The sequence below is a fragment of the Dipodomys merriami genome, unplaced genomic scaffold (genome assembly GCF_024711535.1).
Source record: "Dipodomys merriami isolate MVZ:Mamm:240054 unplaced genomic scaffold, mDipMer1.0.p SCAF_10, whole genome shotgun sequence".
Classification (NCBI taxonomy): Eukaryota; Metazoa; Chordata; class Mammalia; order Rodentia; family Heteromyidae; genus Dipodomys; species Dipodomys merriami.
This window is the reverse complement of record NW_027202271.1, coordinates 37,109,471-37,134,778: the sequence shown is the minus strand read 5'-3', so window position 1 is coordinate 37,134,778 and position 25,308 is coordinate 37,109,471. Positions and strand designations below refer to the sequence as shown.

At 33.7% G+C, this 25,308-nt stretch overlaps 1 protein-coding gene across 14 annotated transcripts in view; it reads left to right on the top strand.

The window, feature by feature from the left end:
• The window catches only part of Ppfia2 (PTPRF interacting protein alpha 2), a 338,232-nt gene that overhangs the window by 199,778 nt on the left and 113,146 nt on the right, over positions 1-25,308 (top strand). For 12 of the 14 annotated variants that reach the window (XM_069989192.1, XM_069989190.1, XM_069989198.1 and 9 more), the window contains 2 exons: positions 5,395-5,559; positions 10,101-10,175. In XM_069989192.1, the coding sequence (XP_069845293.1) occupies positions 5,395-5,559; positions 10,101-10,175 (240 nt within the window). The remainder of the gene's footprint in view (positions 1-5,394; positions 5,560-10,100; positions 10,176-25,308) is intronic. The other 2 variants (XM_069989222.1, XM_069989267.1) reach the window with 1 other exon arrangement.

Genomic DNA, 25,308 nt, shown 5'->3' with positions numbered 1-25,308 from the left:
CTTCAAAGAGAATAGCTATTCTGACTACACATAATAGCTATCTCTGAGTACACAGGATCATTGAGAGGCTCAAGTTTGATGGCTGCAGCTAGCAACTTAGTTATTCAACAGTGGTACTAACTCTATCAGCTTTAATCATGGAAAAAAAAAACAAGCACCATTTTTCCAGGTCAATGAATAACTTCTACCCATGAAATCAAAACCATTGTTTCATGCCTACAGAACAAATGCTAGGGTAGCTAAGTAACTAGGCTGATATCTACAAGGTGAATATTTTTTACCCACCAGATCACTGAAAGCTTCTGCTATAGTAAATACCAGTCCTAGTTCAGAGCCATTATCTGTTAAATTTTAGGCATCTTATTTGACTAGTATTTTTACTCTGCCTAAATGGTTGCAGATCTTTGTAGGGAAGGCTTTTTTTTCTTATTATCTATTTCAACATAATAAGCAATCCTAACACTTAAAACACCATTTTAATATGCTCACAGATGTTGTGGTTTGGGGCTTCAGAAAGGAGATGGTATATATATATATAATGCTTCTCTGCTCCATTCCATGCAAAGTCCAAACTAGAGAGATTTGATGGTTAGCAGCAATAATGTATTGGGAAGAGGTTTTCCTATCAGAAAAGTAAGATGAAAGAACTGATACATAGTGTTTGCCAATTTATTTGGTATAAAATCTCCCATTGTTGCTGATTTTAGGCTACCAGCATCATGTCCTTGAATGTAATATTAGATCCAGAGCATTACTAAAAATTAATGGAATTGCTTTTAAAAATGTGACACTTGATCCTTATAGTCTCAATAGAGTAAATCTAGCACATAATTTTTAAGAGGCAGAAATAAATACATGTGAGATCATTTCCCTATTCTAATATCTAGCATATGGCTGGAATATCCAAAGGAAAGGCAGTCTCAACTGAGGTTATCAATGAAAAAAACTTACATATGGCCTCTGTTACAAAATCGTCAATTGGTCAGACTTCTTATGTTACAGGCTAGTGATCTAAAAGCAAATATGTTGTTGAACTACATGAAAGTTTCCTGGCCTTTTCATGCATACAGTCTGAAATCGCAAAATGTAATTTCTACAACCCTATGTCAGTCAGAACAGTCACAGATCCACTCAGATTCAAAAGAAGAAAATATAGGTTGTACATGTCCATGACCAAAGGGTCAGATAACTTGATCTAACATTTAAAAATCACTACAAATGAGTAAATCGAAGTTACAGCAACAATTCTTCCTTTTATTCACAAAGATGTTCTCCCCCCCACACCCTGGGGAATATACAAACTTATTTTGATTTTATAAAATTCCTAACTGTAAAGTAACTCAGGTATGAATTTTGAGAAAAAAAATAAAAACAAGATTCTTCACTTACTGTTATCAAGAACTTTCCCATCACCGTGTTGTTAGGAAATCTACAGTCAACTAGACATCAGCAAAGATTCCAATGGAATCTTTTTTTTTTTACCCAACAAGTTTAGGGCATTTATTCACTTGATCTACACCATAACTAAGTTTATATTTTAGCTAATGTATGGAAACATATATTCTGAATTATTTAACTAAATATACTCATATTGAGTACTTTAACAAGATGAAATTTTTTCTGACACCAAAATTTCAGCCTTCTAATTTGTTCCAAGGTCACTGATGCAGAATTAATAGCAATACATTTTTTTTCTTTTGTAACTGTGCAATAGGGGAAAGAATAAAGCTGTTTGGGGGGAATGATGGCTATTCCCTTAAGATGAAACAGTATAAAGTAGAAACTTATAGAAAAGAAGAGTTTACATGAATATCCAGTCAAAAGCAACAGGAAGCACCTTTCAAATGTTACCAATAATCTCTCTCTCTCTCTCTCTCTCTCTCTCTCTCTCTCTCTCTCTCTCTATATATATATATATATATATATATACATATATATACACACACATATATATAGACAGACACACACACACACATATATCTATATCTCTATCTCTATCTATCTATCTATCTATCTATCTATCTATCTATCTATCTATCTATCTATCTATCTATCTATCTATCTATCTATCTATATATGTATATACATTGCCAGTTGTACTCTGGGCCTGAGTACTATCCCTCAACTCTTCAGCTCAAGGCTAGTTGAGCCACATTGCCACTTCTGGCTTTTTCTGTTTATTTTGGTGCTGAGGAATCGAATCCAGGGCTTCATGCATGCAAAGCAAGCACTCTACCACTGAGCCACCTTCCCAGCCCAATACTCATTTCTAATTGGGCCACAAGACTATATAATGTCTTAGGATATTTGTAGAAGTCTCTCTCATTGATCAGATAACAGGGTAAAATACAGTATTCTTTCATCAAGTGGAATAGAGAAAGGGACAGAAGAAAGCATTCAAACTTAATCTTCTTTCCATTGTGGCTTGTGAGATGCAATTCCACCACTCCAAAGCCTTTCACACTTCTACATCCATATCCTCCCTGACTTCCTCTGCCTCCAGTATGAACCCCAACAACTACCTGTCTCCTTAGGCTTAGTCCAGTCTGATGTACCTTTGCTTCCTGATTTCATTTTTTCCATAGCCTTTTTGGCAACATCTTCCTCACTATAGAAATCTACAAAACCAAACTGTCTGGATAATCTAGTTTCCTGGTTAGTGGCTATCCTAGCATGAAGAGATGCATTAAATGATTCCTTTCACATCTCAGTGATGCTATCCTCAGGAAGACTTGTTTATATTTTGGTGTGTAGGGGGTTGTTTATGTGCCTCTACTGAGGCTAGATCTCAAGACATTGTCTTTGAGCTTTTTGTACAAGGCTAGTGCTCTACCATTTGAGTCACAGCTCCAATTGGTAATTATTGGGATTCCTATAGCCTGGATAGGGCAAATCGAGCACATATTTTTCAGGAGGCAGAAATAGATATATGTGAGATCATTTCCCTATTCTAATGTCTAGCATCAGGATGGAACATCCAAAGGAAAGGCAATCTCAATTGAGGTTTTCAATAAGAAAACCTAAATATGACCTCTGTTACAACATCCTCAATTGGTCAGAATTCTTATGTTACAGCCTACTGATCTGAAAGTCTCACAAACTTTCCTGCCCAGTCTGGCCTCAAATCATGATTTTCAGATCTCAGTGTCCTGAGTAGCTAGGATTACTGGCATGAGTCATTGGCACCCAGTTATGGAGAGACTTCTGACCAACTGTTTTGGATAGGTGTATTTCTTGCCTTGGGTCCCTTTTCTTGCCCCAAGGTCCTTATAACTCCTGTGTTATTGTTCTGTTCTCAAATTTCCTTTTATTTTCCTTTTATTTATTAGGAGAAACTAAAGTTTAACTTCTTCAAACAAAACAAATTCTATAAATGTATACCTTTTAGATTTGCCATTTTGATTCTAGGACTTTTGATAAAAAGTTTCCTTCTCAAACACTTAAAGCATTTCTTCTGTTAAACTGTAGGAAAGTTTGCTTAAAGCCAGTTTTTGAATTACCTCTCCAAACATTCTTCTTTCCACCTCCATAGTCATGACATTGACCTTTCCTTCCAATGTACTTGAAGCAAATGGGCTAATGGTTGATATCTAACCTTTCATTTTCTTCAGAGGTGTCTCTCTGCATCATATTTTGTCTTAAATTCATTGTACAAAATCCTTTGCTATTCCCATGCTGGCTGACTATTCTTATCTCCATAGTATCTTCAACACTTCTGTTAATTCATCTTGAGTGACATTGTAAGGGACATTTGGGGCCATACTATTCTTATATCTCATTTTTTTGTCTTTTCCATTGATTTCTCTAGTTTAATTTTGTTTTCAAAAACAGCTCAAGATGTGACTTCCAAGGCTTTCTTTTTTCTCTCTAGGTCTTCAACAGCTTCAAAATTCAAATAGATAAGCTTTCTATTTATTCCGATTCTGACATCCACAAGAAAAAGTGCAGTTTTAGTGACAGTTTTAGTGACATTCGCTTTTTAATTTAGTAGTAGATTTGTCAGAATTTAGGTTTTGCACAAAGGGATTGAAAGATGTGTTTAATACTATCTTTTGTACTTTTTGGAGCTACTTTCTGTTTGTTTTCCTTTTTCCAAGAGCTTCTTTGGTAGATTCATTTTCCTCATCATATTTTTCATCTTCCTTCTCCCCCTCCTTCTCTGTGTGTATGCTGTGGTTTCCATAGCTTCTTCACAGTCATCTTCATTGCTTATTTACGAAACATGTAAAAACAGAACTTCCCATGCAAAAACCGACTGGAAACTGATCACCAGAACTTTCTTTCATCTTCACTGTGGTCCAGAGCCTGCTCTGGGAATGTAGGTGCCACTGACAGACAGACACATTCTTGTTCACGTCTTTGGCTATGAATGAATTTTGGAGATCTCTACTGTAATATCGTAGGCTGTGTATGTATGTTTTTAGCAATGTAGTCTATAAAGATTCATCATGATAGAGTCCAAGTATCAACCATGAGAGTCATGGCTGGACAAGCATTTAGGAAGTTTCTTCCTCTCTTTGACTGAGTGTTGGTCGAAAGGAGTGAAGCTGAAACTGTAACCAAAGGAGGCATTATGCTTCCAGAAAAGTCTCCAGGAAAAGTATTGTAGCCACATTAGTGGCCATGGGATCAGGATCTAAAGGAAATATTGAGCCAGATGGTGTGAAAATGGTTGATAAAGTTCTTCTCCCAGAATATGGAGACACCAAGTAGTTTTAGGTGACAATGATAATTTCTTATTTAGGGATGGTGACATTCTTGGGAAGTATGTAGAGTTAATATATCACTGAAATGGCATTATGTGAAGCTGCCCATTTTATGGAAGTTCTGAAATCTTCATCATGTAAATAATTTCCCTCTCTCCCTTTTATAATAAGCTGATGGTAACTACAAAAATATTCATTATGAATAAAATAGAGTGATTATCACTATGATTTAAATCAATACCATGCTGATATGCTCAGGTCATCCAATTAACAAAATTACATGGTCAAATGTAGATGAAATAAGTTAAATATTATCGAAGCACTGGTTTTCCTATTATTCTCTGAGAAACATTCTGCTTTGTGCATTTATTGAAAGAATAAATATGCTTGGTCAAATATTATATTTCTGATGAATACAAACTGAAATTGTTAAATTTCCTAGAGGAATGGGTAACATAACTTAAAATCCAACAACCTTCCTTGAATGTATTTTGTGAACCCAGGCTTGAACAGGTGTGTGCATTTTGTTGATATCTGTCTATATATTACCTGAGGATATTATTAGTAATATTATTTATCACTATTATTGGAATAATAGCTGGAATAGTTTAATGTAAAAGTCCTTTGTTGGTATCGATGAATTGAATCAACAAGATAATTTGATTTTTTTTTCTGTCTTGCCCGATAGCTGTTACTGGAGCATTTGGAGTGCCTTGTGTCAAGACACGAAAGGTCACTCAGAATGACGGTGGTAAAGCGGCAAGCACAGTCCCCCTCGGGAGTGTCCAGTGAAGTTGAGGTTCTTAAGGCACTGAAATCTTTGTTTGAACACCACAAGGCCTTGGATGAAAAGGTATAGTATGGACTAAAGCTTCAAAGCTCATCCGTACTTTTGTGATTAGCATCAAATTTCCTGTCTTCTTCTATTCACTTGACTGAATCCTCCTGTAAGTCAGCTCACAGGATCATATATGAATTATGTAAAAAATAATCACCACTAAAAATATAAATGGATTACTGTATATGTCTTGGTAATAAGCATGACTCTTTTACATATTGAATGTGTAGTTTAACAAACTTAAACCTGCAACATGAGCATCATGGGCCTAGTTCAGAGGGCCAATTCAGTGTCATATACTCATTCAGCTTTTGTCTTTCTCTGTCTTGCAGTCTTTGTGTTTGTCTCTCACTCTCTCACACACCCTCTCCACCCAGCTTCATCTCTCTGAATGAATGACTATAGATGACAAAGTAACAGACCACTATTGACAATTACCCCTATTTTGAAGTGCAAATTAGACATAATTTAACTTTCAGACATTTATATTAGAAACATCCCCTTTTGAGGGGACATCTAATGTCTTAGTTTCAAATATATGTTTGAAGAGTCAGCATGTAACAGCATAATTTATTAGAAGAAAACCATCCTCTCAGGTCTTTTTAAATATAGCTGTAAGCTTCTCCTAGTTGTTACTCACATAGGTTCTCTGGCAGATATAAGCCAGTGTGATGGTAACATCCTTTGGAGATTAGTAAGGTTTATAATGTAATTTGAATTTTGTCAAATTTGGAAGAATGATATTTAAAAATGAATAAGATTTATATGGTAGGAATTGGGACACTTCAGTCTACAGCCTATTACAATTTCTGAGCATTGAAATTTGAATGAGGGATTATTGCTTAATTCTATCTAATTTTCAAGCATGCAGGGATTTTTTGCTCAATTTAATATTTATATTTATATATATTTTATCATCAGTCCCCCAGATGTTCATAGACTAGAAGATTACATGCAGTTTGTGCATAAGGATAATTTAATTCTGTCTTCTAGATTATTAAAAAGCCATTTGCCATTTTTTCTTTTAGCTGTAAAAGCCTAGTTTATATATAATTTTGAATACAAAAAATGCATATTATAAGAAAGTCCATGATAAATATGATATTAAATAATCATTTAAGACATTTAATGTTAAGTTTTCATTACATTCCCCCTTTTGTCACAAAAGTACATTGTTAAAAATGTTCAAGACTTTATAGAATATTTACTTAGGAGCAGATAAATGGCTCAAAAGTAAATAAGATATTCTTTACACTGAGGACTTCACATCAATAACAAGCAAGTCTGGCCAAACATTGTGCAGTATGACATGGAGTCCAAAAACAATTTCTTTAATCATGAGAAAGTAAAAAATGTCTTCAAGAGGGAATGATATTTGATTGACTAATGCAAAATAACCCAGGGCTTTAAGAAGAGTGGCCTTTTTAGAGGATATTAAACATTTTAAATATCTAAAGTGTAGGTGCCAGCCCAGGAAGACAAATCTTTAAGACTCAACACCAATAATCTAGTAAAAACAAAACAGGTAAAAACAAACAAACAAACAAACAAGCCTTATAGTGGAAGCATAGTTCAAGTGGTAAAGCAAAAAAGCTGAGCAAAAGTGTGAGACCCTGAGTTCAAGCCTTAATAAATGAACTAGAAATATAAAATAGAAATTGAAAGTTCTATATATGTATAAATGTATATTTAATAGTTTCATCAAAGCTCTACAAATAAGCAGATTGTCTTAGGGAATAACTACACAGACAACAGATGTGCTGGAATATTGAGTTATATTTCTTTTTATTTTTAATAGAAATAGGGTAAGAGCCAAGTGCTGTGATACATAGACCTGAATCTCAGACCAGCATAATGAGAGTCTACGAAAGATGGAAAGAAAGAAGGAAGGAAGGAAAGAATAAAGGAAAAAAGAAGGAAGGAAGGAAGGAAGGTAGGAAGGAAGGAAGGAAGGAAGGAAGGAAGGAAGGAAAAGGAGAGAGAGGGTAGGCTGTAACTAATTTGTACTTGTATTTAGAGAAAACAGCTAACAGTACTGTTCCTGGGATATGATACATTGTTTCTAGTCACAGAAGAACAAATAAAATCCAGGAAGAAATCTAAAAGAATTTATGGCATCTGCTGGTGAAATACTTAGAACAGACCAAAACACTAAAAGATTTATCAATTACACTATTTTTCCTATCAGTGCACTTTAAGCCAAGTGGATAAACTACATGTAACAATATTTTATACCCTGGAAATGCTGGTTGTTCAGTTATTCAGACTTCCCCCATTTTCCTTACTAAGTAGAAAAATTGCATAGGATCGTACAGATATAATTCATTTATCAATTACACACACAGATAACATTTCATCCTCATGTCAATTTAAGTGAAGCTTTTATATCATTCTTCATTAGTAATGGAGGCATGCATATTAAGATTTATATTAATTCAAAATATATTTAACAGTATTTTATCTTCATATAAAGAGTGTTGTATTTATCACTTGTGGGTAATAAAATCTAATTTGTTCAAAACATTACTCCATTTATTTGTGGAGTATTATTCCATTTCTACATAACTTGATTAAGTTTGATTATTTTTATTCCTAAGGGATCAATAGAATGATACTATAAAATGCTTGGTTAGTTGTAAAAAGAGAACAGACCATAAAAGATGCTAGGAGTTTCAATATAGCAAAAGAAAATCAGGAAGGTATTTTAACTTGGATTCAGGCATTCCTTACATAACTTATGACTCTGTCAGAAACATTCCAAAGTATAAACACATCTTTTATAATATGGTATCTTGACTACCTCAACACATCCGAAGCATGGCCTGACCAATGTTGCATTTAGTGAGCTCATGAATTTAAATATTCAGATGGGTTCATATAAATGTTCTCACCCACTTGGATTCCTAAATCTTTTGAAAATCAGCAACATTTTACAGTTGATTTAGAAGTACAAACCTTAGCCATTACCACTATAAACCTACCAAGGATGTTTGTGAAGCTCTTTCTTATGTCTGCATTTCATGGGTCAGTTATTCTACTCATACTCATAGCTTCAGAATATTTGCTGCTTTTCCAAGTTTTTCATAGAGAAAATGTGCTCCAAGAAGGCTCATCAAAGATTTCCTTCAAAAGTAACCATTGCTTAGTTATTAGTTAGCATTAATTGTATGCATTGCTATAAACAATTGGATTTTGTGGTGTTTATCTACTCTAGCTAAACATAAAAGCATTTATAGTAAATGCTATGAATGTACAAATAATTTTCAAGGAATTAGAACATAGCAAATATTTAAGATGTGATTCAGTATGCTCAGCCACCCGATGATACATGTTATCTAAAAAGTATTTAAATACATCATTTAATTTTTTTTAATTCTTAACTAAATTCTAGGTTAATAGAACACTACTGGCTTTTTTACTTTTTTGCTAACTGGAAAATAAAGTTATGACTCCAACTTTAATTTTTTTAATTTTTCTGTGTTGCTATATGTTTCATATGTTAATAAGTTCTATTACATCAAAAATTATACTACACCATACTATATGGATTACCAAAGTTCATAATAATATAATTATAATATGAATATACTTTTTACAACACAGATATATAGCATTTGTGTGGAAAAATCTATATTAATTCCTAAAATTTAAAAATTCATGAGGAGTTGCATCTTAAATCTGTGAAGGGTTATTGATTTTTAAAGGAAACCTAAGTGAGTATATTTGTTTATATAATTCAGTAAAAAAAATCCATCTGAAAATTTTAAGTTTGAAAAATGTAATGTAGGACATATCTGCAGATCTAAGAAAGTAACAGTGAAAACAATTTTAGAAGTTCTATGAAAGGCAGAGTTAAAGAAACACTTCTTTGAATTTCAGTTATATAAAAAAACATTTGTGAGTCATCATTACTTTCAAATTAGAATGTACAGAGTTTTCTGTTTTACCACATATTATGGTTTAATGTTGGGTATCTGGAAGCTAGTTGGAATTCAGAAATAATTAAGTACTTTGAAACTCTTCAAAACATGGTAAATCACAATTTAATACAAAAGAGCCATGCAATGGACAGTCGTCAGGGTCTAAGCATCCATTGTTTTTAAGAAAGAATTCACTTAAGCAGTTAGGTGCTAACTGCCAAATAAAAATTATTTTTTAAAAAGAAGAAAGCTTTCTTTCCAATTATTCATGCTTCACTAGTGACTATTTTTTTTTCAGATGAACCTATAATATACTTATAAACTTTGCCTCCCCTTACTACAAATCTGAATTCAGAGCAACACCGGTCAGTCTCCAAGCCCATCAGAAAATGAATCAGAAAGTGAATCAGAAAATGAATCAGAAAAAGGATCTGCTTACAAGAAATCCTTTGATAAAGTGAGGCCACCAGCACAGTGTCTTCCTAGTGTTCCTGCCAGGTTTCTTTATCTAGGCATTTAGGACTATAAATATTTTACTAATTTCCCAAATTCATTCTGGTGATGTTAATGATGGATTCAGCACAATTTAATACTATGGGATGTACATTACTGCACATATTTTGATTTTTCTTCTAGGTAAGGGAGCGACTGAGGGTTTCTTTAGAAAGAGTCTCTGCACTGGAAGAAGAACTAGCTGCTGCTAATCAGGAGGTAACATACCAAACTTTCTCCTCTTTTGAGGTGCAATATCCCTATGTTTCATGTTACTTTTGTTAAACCTGTCACACACAAAAATAAATTATATCCAGTCTATGCCACTGAACAAGGCCTGTGGAAACAAGTTGCCAGAGTCCAGGGTCTCTGATTTCTGGTACTCAAACTGGTCACTAAGAGTACAGAGGAAATTCATAAAGAGCTCAGGAAATGAAGACTTAGAAAAACTGTGGTGAGAATGCCAGTTCTTCCATGAAGTAAAACCCAGCTCTAAAAGCATGTTTCATAACTCTTGGGAAATATTTAAATAAAGTTAACACATACATACATGCACATAGATGTGCATACATACCATACGTAAACACACACATCTCCTTCCCCTCATTCTGTACCTATTTGTGTCTTCATTTTGTACATAAATATGTATTTTCAAAGTATATCATATTTCCAGCATCCATTTTAATTGGAGAAATCAATTTAATTCGTTTATATGTGTGATTGACCTAGGCTTGATAATGTGATCTCTAAAAATAGTAGATTTTCAAGTCAGGCCTGTGTGATTAAATGCTAGCTGAATATAAAGTATTAAATGGATGCACAATAGTTTTAATACAAGAAGATTAAAGCATGATCAGACTCAGTTTAGCAATTTGAACTCTTTGGGGTAAAAAAAGAGGGGTAACAAGAGAGTGATATCTCAAGTCATCACAGAAAAAAGAAAACTTTTTAGATAATAGGTAGCAACTAGAACCCAGGCCTTGTATGAGATGGTGTAATATATTTACAAGTAAGTTGTACTACTGAGAGGAGTACAAGGAGGAACATGTCAAATGTGTATTTATTTTGTATTATATCATTACAAATTCAGATTTTCATGTAGGCTAAATATTATTTTACTTTGGTTTTTATTGATAAGAGCCCACAAACAGAATGTAATGACTGCTAATACAAAAGGCTTACTTATATAATAAGTAGTGATATAATATCTATTTGCCATATAATTTTTACTTGATTTAATGTCTTTCTTGTGTGTATGCAAGTCCTGGGGCTTGAACTCAGGGCCACAGTATTGCCCTTAGATTCCTTTCTCAAGGCTAGCATTCTAACACTGAACCATGGCACCATTTCAGCTATTTCTGAATAGTTTATTGGAAATAAGAGTCTCACAGACTCTCTTGCCTTGGGTGGGCTTCTCAACTTCCTGAATAGCTGATATTACAGACATGAGCCAACAGCATCAGTATTTCTGACTTAATTTCCACTCTATTTTTTGAACTTATCTCATGTGCTAAAGCAAGGCTCTGAAAATTTCCTCCAGAAAAAGCACTTGAATGGTTCATTCAATTATACATGACATGAGAGAACAAAGGAGAAAAACTAGAAGAAAAACTTATTTCTTGATATACTTTTAACTTTCAAATATATTTTAAGACACTCATACAGAGGACAGTATTTTCAACTTTTTAAGAATAGATAAATCAAATTTCTATCAATTAAAATCTTCTGAATCTACTGCAGTCTTTCTAAACACATTTTTCATTTTAAGTAACTTTTATAAGAGAAAATGTATTTTCTGTACTCATTATTAATTTCATTGTATTTTCTTTTTATTGTACTATTGATGTGGCTTGACCAAAATGTACTTAAGAAGTCATAGACCCAATAAACAATATTACTTTAGTTTTCAAATACTAAACTGCTGATAAATAATACATCTTAAGAATATTAAAAAATGAACATTAATTTTATAATGAGTTCCTATATCAAAATGAAATACTGAAAAACAAAATCAGAAGATAATTCAGGTTGAGTTCTTGATTCCCTATAATAACAAAAATCAGTATAAGAAATCACCCAAACATAAAGCACTAAAGACTGGTGATACCAAGATGGTTAAAAAACTGTCAAAATAAATGAGAAGAATTCATCCTACTGTCTGCTTTAGAAAAGGGAACTTGGTGAACTTTGAATAGTAAAGAAAAGTTTTAAAGAAAATACTGTAGAAAGCTAGATTAATTTTTTATTGTAGGAAGGGAAGGAAAATGAAGGTCACATTAAGAACCCAGGAATACAGAGAGAGAGAGAGAGAGAGAGAGAGAGAGAGAGAGAGAGAGAGAGAGAGAGAGAGAGAGAGAGAGAGAGAGAGAGAGAGAGAGAGAGAGAGAGAGAGAGAGGAGGGAGAGAGGGAGAGAGAGAGAGAGAGAGAGAGAGAGAGAGCACATAGATACAAGCAATCAGACACTAGAATTAAAGTCCTGCATGTGACTAAATGAATTAAAAGCCTGTGTAAAATTTTATTTTATGCTTCAAGATTTAAATAAAAGTGAAACTATTTACAGGTGTATCTTACCGTTCAAGAGCTTCATTTCTTGAGTATAGAAAGTCTAGAGAGTGAACACATGTTCTTTTCATATTTGTTTTGTCTCCTGACTTTCTTGGAGTGATAGTGACCACTCCATTCAGATAAAGAACAATTTATTCAATTAATTGTGTGCAGCTAATTCTATTTTTAAAAAATAAATTGTTATTTATTTCTGAACTAATTCAGTTCCCAAATACAGAAAGAGAAATAAGAAAGTGGATACTTACATTGCAATACCTTATATTATTTGTAAATAAATATATCTATGAAGCATAATGAAGTTTATTTTAGTATTATCCCATTCTACGTCTTATGTACTACTGTCTTATTGTTTTCTGTGTTTCTGTCTCTGTGTTCCCTTGGCCCAGTCTCAAAGATGGTTTCATCTCTGGGTTATCTAAAGGGTTATTGCCTTTTAGAATATTTTCTTTATATAATCTCATGCACGAAGTCTTCATCTTCTCAACTATTTTAGTCCATGCAAGGCTTTTAAAACAATATTGTAACGGTGATATACAGAGGTATTAATTCAAGTAATTAGTACATTTCTTTTTGAATAGTGTCACTTCTTTTCTCCAAGTTTTTTCCCTCCAGACCCTCCTTCCCCACAAGTTGTAAAGTTCATTTTCAACATAGTGTATAGTGAGTATCGCTGCTGCAGTTATTCACCATTTGTCCTTCCATTTCTATGCTCCCCTTCCCTTTCCCCCAGATAGATAAGCTTACATACAAGACAAATGGTACAAAAATCAAAAGCAATGTCAAAGGAGAAAACAACAACAACAAAAAATAACATAAACAAAACCCTCTTGTTTCCATTGCTGGAAGTTTATTTCAATGGATATCATTATATATGATCATATCCACATAAACATTGAGCTTTTGTGATTCTCTCCTAACAATACCCTCCTTTGGTCTCACTGTGTGAATGTTTAGAGTCTTGTTTAATTTATCATGTTCAAGTGTATTTTTTACCTTTACCATACATTTGTTTCAAAACTTGTAGATTTATAGGTACATACTTGTTACTACAAATGAGGGTATCTATGCAACCTATGTTTCTTTGGGTTTGGCTTATTTAGCTTAATATAATTTTTTCCAAGTCCTTCCTTTTTGTTACAAATGTGCATTATCATTATTTCTGATGGAAGCACAGAATTCCATTATGTATATATACCACATTTTCTTGATCCAATCGTCCATAGAGGGACATCTGGGTTGATTCCATATCTTGGCTATGGTAAACAAAACTAGAATGAATACAGTTATGTTGATAGGTTTAGGCCTTCTTTATGCCCCAGAGTGGAAGTGCTGGATCACAGGGAAGCTCTATATTTAGTTTTTTGAGGAACTTCTATTCTGCTTTCCACCAACACTGTAATGGCCTTCCCTTTGGGCCACATGCCTGCCAGCATCTGTTATCGTTAATTTTCTTGATAATGGCCATTATCAGTCTCAATCTTATTGTTGTTGGCATACAGAAAAGCTACTAGGTTAATTTTATACCCTTCTACTTTGCCTAAGTTTCAGATCAACTCAAATAACCTAGGGGAAGAATCTATAGGATTCTTTAAATATAGACTCTTATCATCTGCAACAAGGAGAGTTATACTTCTTTCCATATTTGGATTCCCTTTACTTTTTTTTTGCCTTATTGCTCTTGCTAGGAATTCCAGTACTAAATTGAAGAGAAGTAGAGAAGAGTAAACATCTTTATCTCATTCCTGATTTTAAAAAAGATGGTTTTAACTTTTCACCAATAAGTATAATGTTGGTTGTAGGTTTGTCATAGACAACTCAAGACTTCTTTTGAGGAAAACAAATAACATATAACACAATCTATAGCTTGAGGCTTATGCTGTCATCTGATTTCCATAATAGACTTCATATAGCCAGGCGTGGTGTCTCACACCTATAATCCTAGCTACTCAGGAGACTGAGATCGGAGGATCTCAGTCAAAGCCAGCCTGCACAGGAAAGTCTGTGAAATTCTTATCTCCAATAAACTACCAGAAAACTGGAAGTGGCGTTGTGGCTCAAGTGGTAGAGCACTAGCCTTGAGCTGAAGAGCAGAAGAAGAAAGAAGAAGAAAGAAAAGAAGAAGAAGAAGAAGAAGAAGAAGAAGAAGAAGAAGAAGAAGAAGAAGAAGAAGAAGAAGAAGAAGAAGAAGAAGAAGAAGAAGAAGAAGAAGAAGAAGGAAGAAGAAGGAAGAAGAAGAAGGAAGAAGAAGAAAGAAGAAGAAGGAAGAAGAAGGAAGAAGAAGGAAGAAGAAGAAGGAAGAAGAAGAAGGAAGAAGAAGGAAGAAGAAAGAAGGAAGAAGAAGGAAGAAGAAAGAAGAGGAGGAAGAGGAAGAAGAAGAAGAGGAGGAGGAAGAGAAGGATTTCATACATCATTTGACACCTCCATAGGTTTCATATGTCATTCCTTGTGACAAATGTCCAACAGGAGAGAAATTCAAGACAGAAATTCCGTACATGGCTGGTTAATTAGGATACATATTTGTATTGTACCCAGGCCTTGGAGCACATTTTCTAATTTCTACGAACCATCTACTCTGGTGGACATGGGAAATAGCTTTACATTCTATTCTGGGAAAAGCTCCATAGTATTTTGTTATGTAAGAATTATGACATTTTATAGCTTTTCTAAATATAAATTGCATATAATATAATATATGATATATATAATGTTCACACAGTAGTATAGGAATAGAAAAATTGTTTGCATTTACATATTAAATGATATATTAGCTGTATTACTCTTTTAAGGTATATGTATTTTCTACTTCTTTAGTGTTTGAATTTTTTAAAAATTTAATCTTATAAGAAATCAAAACATACTTTATGATCAAAAGTCATTTTCTATAATGACATTAACACTAGATTATTCAATTGAGTGCTTAAATACAGTAGCTAGTTTTGCAAAGTGTTTTAAATATCTATGTTTTATGCTAAATATCTGGCTATCAGCACAATAATCCTGATAAGAAGTTTTATTGTACAAATGAGTCCAAACAATTCATACCTACATTTTATTATCTTTTAAATTATATTTAAGTATTTGCACAAAGGAGCTGCCCTCTAACAAAGCAATTTAAGAATACAACACATTTTGGTCCATGCCAACCCTTTTGACATTCTAACCCACCCCTCTCTTTCCTACACTTTCCTTTACTCTTTGTAATTTTGTAGAATATGCATTGGATTCTTGAATGCATTTTCCCTTTCTTTTTATTTGTCCACTCCTTTCCCCTTGAACTCACCCCATCCCTTTCAAGTACCTTCTTCCAGGTGTTTTATTTAGCTGAAATTTGACTTTGACTTTGCTTTTCTAAGGAATTTGAGTTCTCCTTTGATACTACCATATTTCAGTTAGTACATTTGTACACTCTTACATACCACCCAATATATTTACTTACAGGCTTATAAGCTAAATCTAGCTTCCATATACAAGGAAAAACATGAATCCTTTGTCTCTTGGCCTGACTTACTTCACTTAATATAATTTTCTTCCAGGCCTTTCCATTTCTTTACAAGGAGTACAATACCATTCTTTCTAATGGATGAGTCAAATTCCATTGTGTATGTACCACATTTTGTACAATAAATGTCCCATTTTGTCTTTGATCTTGTCTTAACTCTTTGCATTCAAAAAGTTCTAATTCACATAACCATATCTTGTTTCCCACATACCTTTACTCTTATCTTTTTCCACTCATATTGGAATTGAGGTAGTTCAGATTTTCATTACATCTTACACCCAGGTTTTTATCTGTTCTTATTTTCTATCCATCCCTGATGCATAATTTTGTCAGGTTATGGTTGAGTTCTAGTTTTAGAAAATTCTCTGATCTGAGTCAGGCACTGATAGCTGATACCTATAATCATAGCCACTGAAGAGGCTGAGATCTGAGGATTACAGCTCAAAACCAGCCTGGCCAGAAAGCCTTGAGATTATTCTCTCCAATTAACTAGCAAAGCCTCCAGAAATAGTTCTGTGGGTCAACTGGTAGAACACTCCAGGGATAATTCCCAGGCTCTGAGTTCAAGCCTTAGGACTGATATAAAAATTCTCTGATCTGTGGTGCATTCTACTTTAACATTAATATACTGTATACATTTATATTAATAATACAAAGACTGATAATACACCATTAAAAGCTCTTTTAATAGCTCTAACCTTTGCATACATAGTTCCTCTCATTATCCCATCCCCCTAACTGAGTCATTAGATGTATTTATACAACTATACCTCCTGATATGGAATAAGCTACTATTTTACCTTATAACTTATGCTAATATCGCTCCTGGAATCTCTCCATTACTGCAACTTACCATTGACATCATTCTTCCTTATTTATATGCAAGCTTAGACCTTATCTCTTTAATGAATTTTTTATGATTCCACATCTGCAGCACTTGCTCTTTAGTTTACATTGCTAAATTTCAGAGCTTCTGCATATATGATAGCTTTTTATCAAGTATTAGAGCTAATTTAGTGTTTGTCTAAGCCTAGATTATTGGCTTCCGGAGAAGATAGGCACATCCTTTTCATTTGCATTCACTTAATTCCCAACAGTGATATGGATCTTGTGGTCAATATGTATGTGTGACAAGGTGCAGAGAAGAAAAGAAAATTTGAAGTCCCTGGTTCAAATATAATAGATAAGTTTATGCTCATTAAAATCAGTGTATGAAAAGATAGAAGAGGAACATGAAGTTGGCATGGTTCAGATCCCTGTAGGGTACTGAATGTCATGCTAAAAATTTACCTTTCATATTTTATGAAGTGAGAACACACTAAAAGTATATTTTTTCTGTTTATTTATTTTGTAGGGGGAAAAGTAAAATTCTTGAAAGTATGCTTTCAATGGTTAGGTTTTGCTTTGTTTTTGGTTAAATGTGGGTTAAAGTTGAGCAGAGCTGAAAGGTTAACACAATCTGATGTGGTATGCTGGCATGAGCTGATGGTTTTGATGATAAAACTTCCACTTCATTTTTACTAGACATCTTCTGATTGACAGTTTCTTCATTAAGTACTAGGTATAAATAAAGAATTAGTTCTACAATCTAGTAAAGCATAGAGAGATCTATGGGGTGAGAATGTTGAAAGGAGTCACATTGATCAAAATGGATGTTATTCACAAACTGCTTTGTTAAATGATGTCATTTGTACAACTACTTAGAAATAAAACAATTTTTAAAAGCAATGGAATTTAAAAACAATTATAATGGATATTTCATGTTTAATGTACACTGAATTACAGTTTGAGTAAATAAATAACGCTCCTTAGCTAGGTAGATTTAATACCTGCATATCAATGTGATTGAAGTCAATACTATTAATGATATCCTTAAAGTGATTCAAATGATAACCTATTTTTTGTTTCTCTTATCACAAGACATGTAATTATAATGAACTATGACATATAAAATGAAAGTCAGTACAAAATTTAGTAGTATTACTGAAATACTAAAAAGGGAGCCTTTAATTATAAAGATTCAACATCACTAAATTTTTCTGAGGTAAATGTATTTACAATTAGAATGGTGACTAAAATGAGATTGTTGATGGACTTAGTGGATGATACAGGATGCAGGCAGGGTATAATGGGAATAAGTATACAGAGACAAGAAATCTAAATTGGGATTATGGTTACAACCTGAGGTGGGCTACATCCTATAGACAATAGCAAAGCAAAAAAGAGCTTCTGTGGGGGGAAGAAATGACTAAATTTTCTATCTTCCACATTATCCACAGTTCTAAAATATGAGTACAAAAAGATATGTAATATTTATAGTTCTATGCTTAAAATTTAGATTTTTTAGAAAATCATGGTTTTCAATAATCAGGAGGCAGGTTCAGAAATTAATAAACTGAGTAGAATACAAGTATTGCCCAGGTTGGCATTTGTTATTGTTCTTTTAATAATAACAAATATAATTGAGTCACATATTAAAACTAAATGTACACATAAGGAAAATTTGATGTAATTTTATGCCTCTTTCAGTGCCTCACATGGGTAGATTGAATTGTTAATACTGAATGCATTTTCAAGCTTATTGCCCTTCAAAAGTGACTCTAGATTATTTAAGTACAATAAAGTCTTCAATTTGTGCCCAGTAATTTTGTTACTTCTCAAAATGGAGAAACTACATAAAAATCTACAATAAAAGGAAAGCACAAAGAAGAATAAATGGATTACATCCTAACAATGTGTTCTCCCTTAGCAGCAGCCCATATACTTTTTAAAAATTATTTAATTAAGCCTGACAAAATGGATTATTCAGAAGCTTCTGTAAAATGTCAATTGGCAGACAAATTTGTGGTAAAGACACTGGTGTGTTATTTTAAAAGCTTTTTCTACATGACTGCATAATATATAAAAATGAACTGGCTCATTTGCTTGCAGACTAAGCCATTTTCATATTCATTTTACTCTATGTATGCTAATTCTAATCACCAAATTTACCAACTTTCAAGTAGAATTTCCGTAAGGAAATTAACCTTTCATTGTATCTCCTCTACAAGGAGACTTATTCTAGGATTTTCTCTTTTTAAAAAAAGAATATGCATAGGAAAATTAATAGTCATAATCATCAGAAATTGGATTCAGATGGTGAGAAGAACTAGAGCAAGCAAATTCCTATTTGGGAAGTGTTTAAGCTATAGATTGTGATTGTAGTCATTGATTCATGAACATTATTACATGGAATCACCAAAACAATTCTAGGTTGAATGAAAATAAAAGTACAAAGGTGAACATGTAAATATAGTTGGAAAATACAAAATAAGCAAATAAAGGGAGATTTTAAAATCCAGAACAGATGTAAAAATCAATTAGAGAGAGAGAGAGAGAGAGAGAGAGAGAGAGAGAGAGAGAGAGAGAGAGAGAGAGAGAGAGAGAGAGAGAGAGAGAGAGAGAAAGAGAGGGAGAGGGAGAGACAGAGAGAGAGGGAGAGACAGAGACAGAGAGAGATGGAGGGAGGGAGGGAAGGAGGAAAGGAGGAAGGGGGAGACAAGGGGTAATAGCAGGAAGAAGAATGAAACAAGAAATAAATATAAATTTGAGACACCCAACAGGGTCAAATATTTCATGAACTCATGGAAGATTATGCCTGATATGAGATGATTAACTTTACAATTTAAAGCTCATTGGAAACAATTGCAAAGAAAACTCTAAAAACTGGATAGGAGTGATGTAAAGAATGAATGTATATGAGTCTATTAAAAATTCTAAAAATGACAAAGGTACAAGACAGATGTATCTTGAGTGGTAGAGTTTATGCTTAGCAAATAGAAGGCCCTGAGTTCAAAATGAGAGATGTGATTGAGAAATGGAGAGAAAGAGAAAGAAAAAGAAGGTGAGCAATACCTTTGAGAAATTCAGCAATGAGGAGGTAGCAGTGTAAAAGTTTGATAAGTCTAGACAGTATTGAAAGCTAGACTTTTTATAATAGAAGAGAATTGAAAATATAAGCAATGTGGGGGGGGAATTAATGAAAAGGGTAGAGAAAACAGTAGAATATAATCATGCTTTCTACTACTTCAAGTAGTGAAATTCTCTCAAGAATAGATAATGGGAAGAGGGAGGAAACATGTAGTTTAGTAATGAATGAAGATTTTGATTTTCAGAGGAAGGAAGACACAGAGATTAGACTAGAAGGATTCTTTCCAAGGAAAAAGAACTTTTCTACCAAGGGAGGTGAAAACATATGAAGGAATTTATAAACAAGCTAATATAGACTCTGTCCGAGTCATCAGTGCTAAGCCTGTGCAAGATTGTAATCACAGAAGTTCTTCTCATACAGTTAACACATCAAATTAAATCAAAGCCCATTTTCTACAGCACTTACCAACGGAAACAACATGGACTCTTCCATCATATTCCCTTATTTAAACTTTTTAATCATTTTACTAACAGTATTTCATTTTTTAAATTTTATTTATATATTTATATTGTGAAAATACCGTACAGAGGGGTTACGATTACATGAACAAGGTAATGAGTACATTTCTTATCAAGCATTGTTGCCTCTTCCTTTGTTTCCCCTTACCATCCTTTCTCATCTACCCCCCTACCCCCCTCCACCCCCCTGTGCCCACTCTTACGCCAGAGTTGTAAAGTTCATTTTTTGACATAATTTCTTGTACATCTCATTGTTGCAATGGGTCCACCTGTACCCCTATTTAAACAATTTGTTTTTTCCCTTCCCCTCCACAAATTATACCAACATCAAATACAGTGAAAACAGGTTATACAAGGGGGACATACAAGGCAACAAAGAAATCATCTTATAAATATGTTAGAAACAATAGCAAGAAAGAAAAACCATTTGAGTTCATTTCACCTATCATATTTCAAAAGAATTAATCTAAATATTAAACAAGAGTTCTCTCTTAAGACTTAGGACTCTATGAATAAATTTAGAGGTAAATGTTTTTCCTACAACTCCATAGACATAAAGTCTTAGGAAACTCTTGAAATCCATAAGCAACTGAGCCTATTTAAATAGTTTAAAAGAAACTTAAATAGCTGAAAATTACTCAAAAAGAGGAAAGGGGAAATTTACTGCTCAGTCCTTATTAAGTGATCTGCTTGGAAAGAACTGATAGCAATACTCATCTCAAATTGTGAGATCATTTATTCTTACCACTAACCATAAGACAAAATCAGTTGTTTGTTCAAACTAAACACTCTTTATCTGTAAGGGAAAGTGCCAGATGTAGAGAAAGAGATCACTGCTAATGTTCTTATTATTGTTTTAGAATCTTAAAAATGAAAATCAGTTCAAACTATTCAGTTTATCAATCTATTCAGTTTTTAGATCTTTTATTTCTGTTTTCCAGTTCTGTGAGAGAAAAGCAGAAGTAATTTTGTCCATCACCAATTTGTAAAATGAATCAGTCTTATGATAGCTTTCCAATTTTCTGTAAACAACATAAGCGAATACAACTGATCAGCTTTGTTTCATCATTATTAAACAAAGTAAATTAAACAAAGGTTAATTCCTGAATAATTTTAATGTAATGCTGTAACAAAAAGTCAAATATAGTGACACTGTTTCATGGACAATTGAGGCAAGTCACAATCTCTAAACTTACTGGCATATAGTATTGATTGAATAACAGTGTTAGCATGGAACCAGGACATCTTGAAGGTCTAAACTTCTGTCACTTGCTATATAAAATTTGGGTGTCACTGCCTATAAAATTATGAGAACCTAATCTTGATGTAATTATCTCACTTTTGTTAACAGATTGTATGATTTTTAATTGGTCTTATTTCGTAGAAGAGTTGAATGATTAAATAATGTCTACCTCTTTTATTAGTAGACTCAAAAGTTTTAGCATCATCACAGCAGTATTCGCAAAGATATAGGATTTTTCCCCAGCCATCCCTTCCCTCCCTACCTCTCCCACTTTTCCTTGCCCCCCCAAAGTTGTAGAGTTCGTTTTTAACATAGTGTCTTATACATCTCATATTTACAATGGGTTAGCCTGTATCCTTGTTTCAGCACTTTTTTATTTCCCTTCCCCTCCCTAAATTAGAAAAATGTATATACAAGATGAAGGGTACGGGAATCAAATACAATAAAAACAGGGGTTATCCAATGGGGTGAGAACATAACAAAAGAAACAAATCACATAGTATATTATAAGTACATTAAAAACAACAGCAACAAAGATGAACCCTCTTGTGTCTCTATCTTGGGGTTCATTTCTCTTAGCACCATCTTATATGTGCATAGCTTTTGACCTTTTCTATGTGTCTGTTAAGGTAATCCTAGACATATACTAGTTATTGCAAATAAGGGAAACCATGGGACCTATGTTTCTTTAGGTTTGGCTTACTTCACTTAATATAATTTTTTACAAGTCTTTCATTTTGTAACAAATAGGGTGGTGTCATTCTTCCTGGAGGCATAGAATTCATATATATATTTTTTTTTTCTTGATCCATTCATCTACTGAGGGGCATCTGGGTTGGTTCCATATCTTAGCTATGGTAAATAATGCTGCAATAAACATAGTTGTGCTGGTAGCTTTAGTATGGTCTTTGTGATCATTTGGGTAAATGCCCAAAAGTGGGATTGCTGGGTCACAGGGAAGCTCTATGTGGGTTTTTTTTAAGGAACCTCCATACTGCTTTCCAAAGTGGTTGAACAAGTATACACTCCCACCAACAATGCAGTAGGGTACCCTCTGGCCACATTCTTTCCAGCATCTGTTGTTGTTAGATTTCTTGATTATAGCCATCTAACTGGGGTGAGGTAGAATCTCAATGATGTTTGGACTTGAATTTCTTTTATGGCCAGAGAAGTTTACCATTTCTTCATGTGTCTGTTGGCCATTCTTATTTCCTCTTCAGAGAAGTCTCTCTTTAAGTCTTGAGCCCATTTATTAATGGAGCAGTTGTTTTTTGAGGATTTGTTGTTGGGGGATTTAATTTTTTGAGTTCTAAGTATATTTTAGATATGAGGCCCTTATCCGTTGTATGGTTAGTGAAGATCTTCTCTCAATCTATGGGCTTTCTATTGATCTTGCTAGCTATGTCCTTTGCCATGCACTTCTAAGTTATCTTCATGATGATATTTTATTGTAAAGATAATTGGAGAAACTATCAATTACCCAAGTTATTACCATCAATAGGAAATTTCTCCTTTGTTGTTGATAATTACATACTCTAGGATAAAAACACTTCCCAAATAAGAGGGTATCAATGTGTCTTATGACAATATATGTTCAAATTTAACAAATGTAGCTAACAAAATTTCTGTTTGCTACTTGCACTATATTTTTTTTTTTACAATTTCTAATACCTGTGTGAAGAAATTGTCTAAAATAGAGATTCACATTGCTGCCTATTTTAGGCCTAACTAGGTTTATGAGGAATGATTTGTGGATTAGATAATATGTAGCAAAATATTTTTATAAAACTAATCTAATAAAATTGTGTGTTAATGTACAATTAAAAACACTTTTTATCACTATATTATCCCTGATAAAATCTTTGGATAGTGTACTCAAGATTAAACACAGGTACAATTTTAATCATCACATGACTCCATTACAAAAGTTAATATTTGGACTACATTAAAAATGAAGTATACAACTTGTGGGTGGGAACAAGAGGGAAAAAGTGGGAGAGAGCAAAGAAAGGCGACATTGCCCAAAACAAAATTTACCCATTATCTGACTTATGAAATGGTAACCCTTCTGCACATCAGTACTTAGATTCAAAGGGAGACATTTTCAATTGGAATTCCTCCTCACAGCACCCAGAATAACCCACTTTGGTTTTGCAGCCTCACCTTTCTGTTAATTATGGTATTTCTTTCCAAAGAATAACTGCTACAAGTGTCTAAATCATCTGTTCATTTTCTCCTAGTTACTGAAATTCATTATTTTTTTTCCAACTTAGTATATTTTAATGGATTATTTTAAGATTCCTACTCATTGAAAGATAAACCTGGTAACAACTAAATAAATAAGACTCGTCATAAGTCAATTGGTTAATTTAGCTGACAGATATCAAAGCTAAATGTTTACCTCCATAGAAAATACCCAGTGAAACTTTGGTTTACTTGCAGCTATTTGAAAATGTTAGATTTCTAAATTGAGTACTTTTCATCCGAATTTTTTCCATTGGTGAAGAATGAAGTATAATTGACTATGTTAGAATTCTGAAGTAAATGGCATGAAAGTACTCAAATGACTCCTGTGCTTTAATGTAGAAAATGTCAGTTCCTGAGTTTCATTACACAGGACAAGAGTACTCTTTATTCCCATTTCCTTTTAGGCAGGAAAGTGCATTGGATCTCAAATGCTGAAAAATTTTGGTACTTCCAAATAGTTGGTCTTTTAGAAGAGGAAAATGAAACAAACCTGCAAACAGACATATTAACGAATTCAATCTTAATTTTTTTTAATTTTTTTTGGGGGGGTCCAGTCGTGGGGCGTGAACTCGGCCTGGGCGCTGTCCCTCAGCTCTTCAGCTCAAGGCTAGCGCTCTACCACTTGAGCCACAGTGCCACTTCCGGCTTTTTTCTTTTTTGCTGCTTATGTGGTGCTGAGGAATCGAACCCAGGGCCTCAGGCAGGCAAGGCAAGCGTTCTACCACTGAGCCACCTTCCCAGCCCACGAATTCAATCTTAATGAATAACTACTAAGACTGTATCTTTTACAGTTAGTGCAAATAATCCTCTAATTATGGTGGATTACATCCCAATAGACCCATTGTAAATTAAAATTGTCATCAGTGGAAATGAATTTTCATTAGGCTATGGGCTGTTTGTTCTCATGACCAGAGGCTGCCAGGGACCTGCTAATCCTTCCAGTGTCTCAAATTGCAGGACAATATCCTTCTATACATTGATAGCTTAAGAAGAGATCACATTTCAAAATCAAAATATAGTTTCTACTAATATATACTAGCTATGTGATAACCTCATGAAGCCACAACACTGTTAAATCACACCACAACAAATCAAGAACTGTCGCTATTTATTGGCTATTATGACCACAGCTTAGCCGAAGTTCAAGGTTCCAGGGCACAGAACTCCTCAAGAGGCCCTGCCCCCCAACCCAGCCCCAATTCTGATACCAACTGCAAGTACAGGATGCTCAGATTCAGTGATTCCCAGAAGACAGACGCAGACATATTGAAAGTTATTGTACACACAGGTCTGGTTTCTTAGATAAAAGACAACAAATTAAAATCAGCCAAGGAAAGCTCCACAAGAGGAGGAGCCAAACACAAGGCTT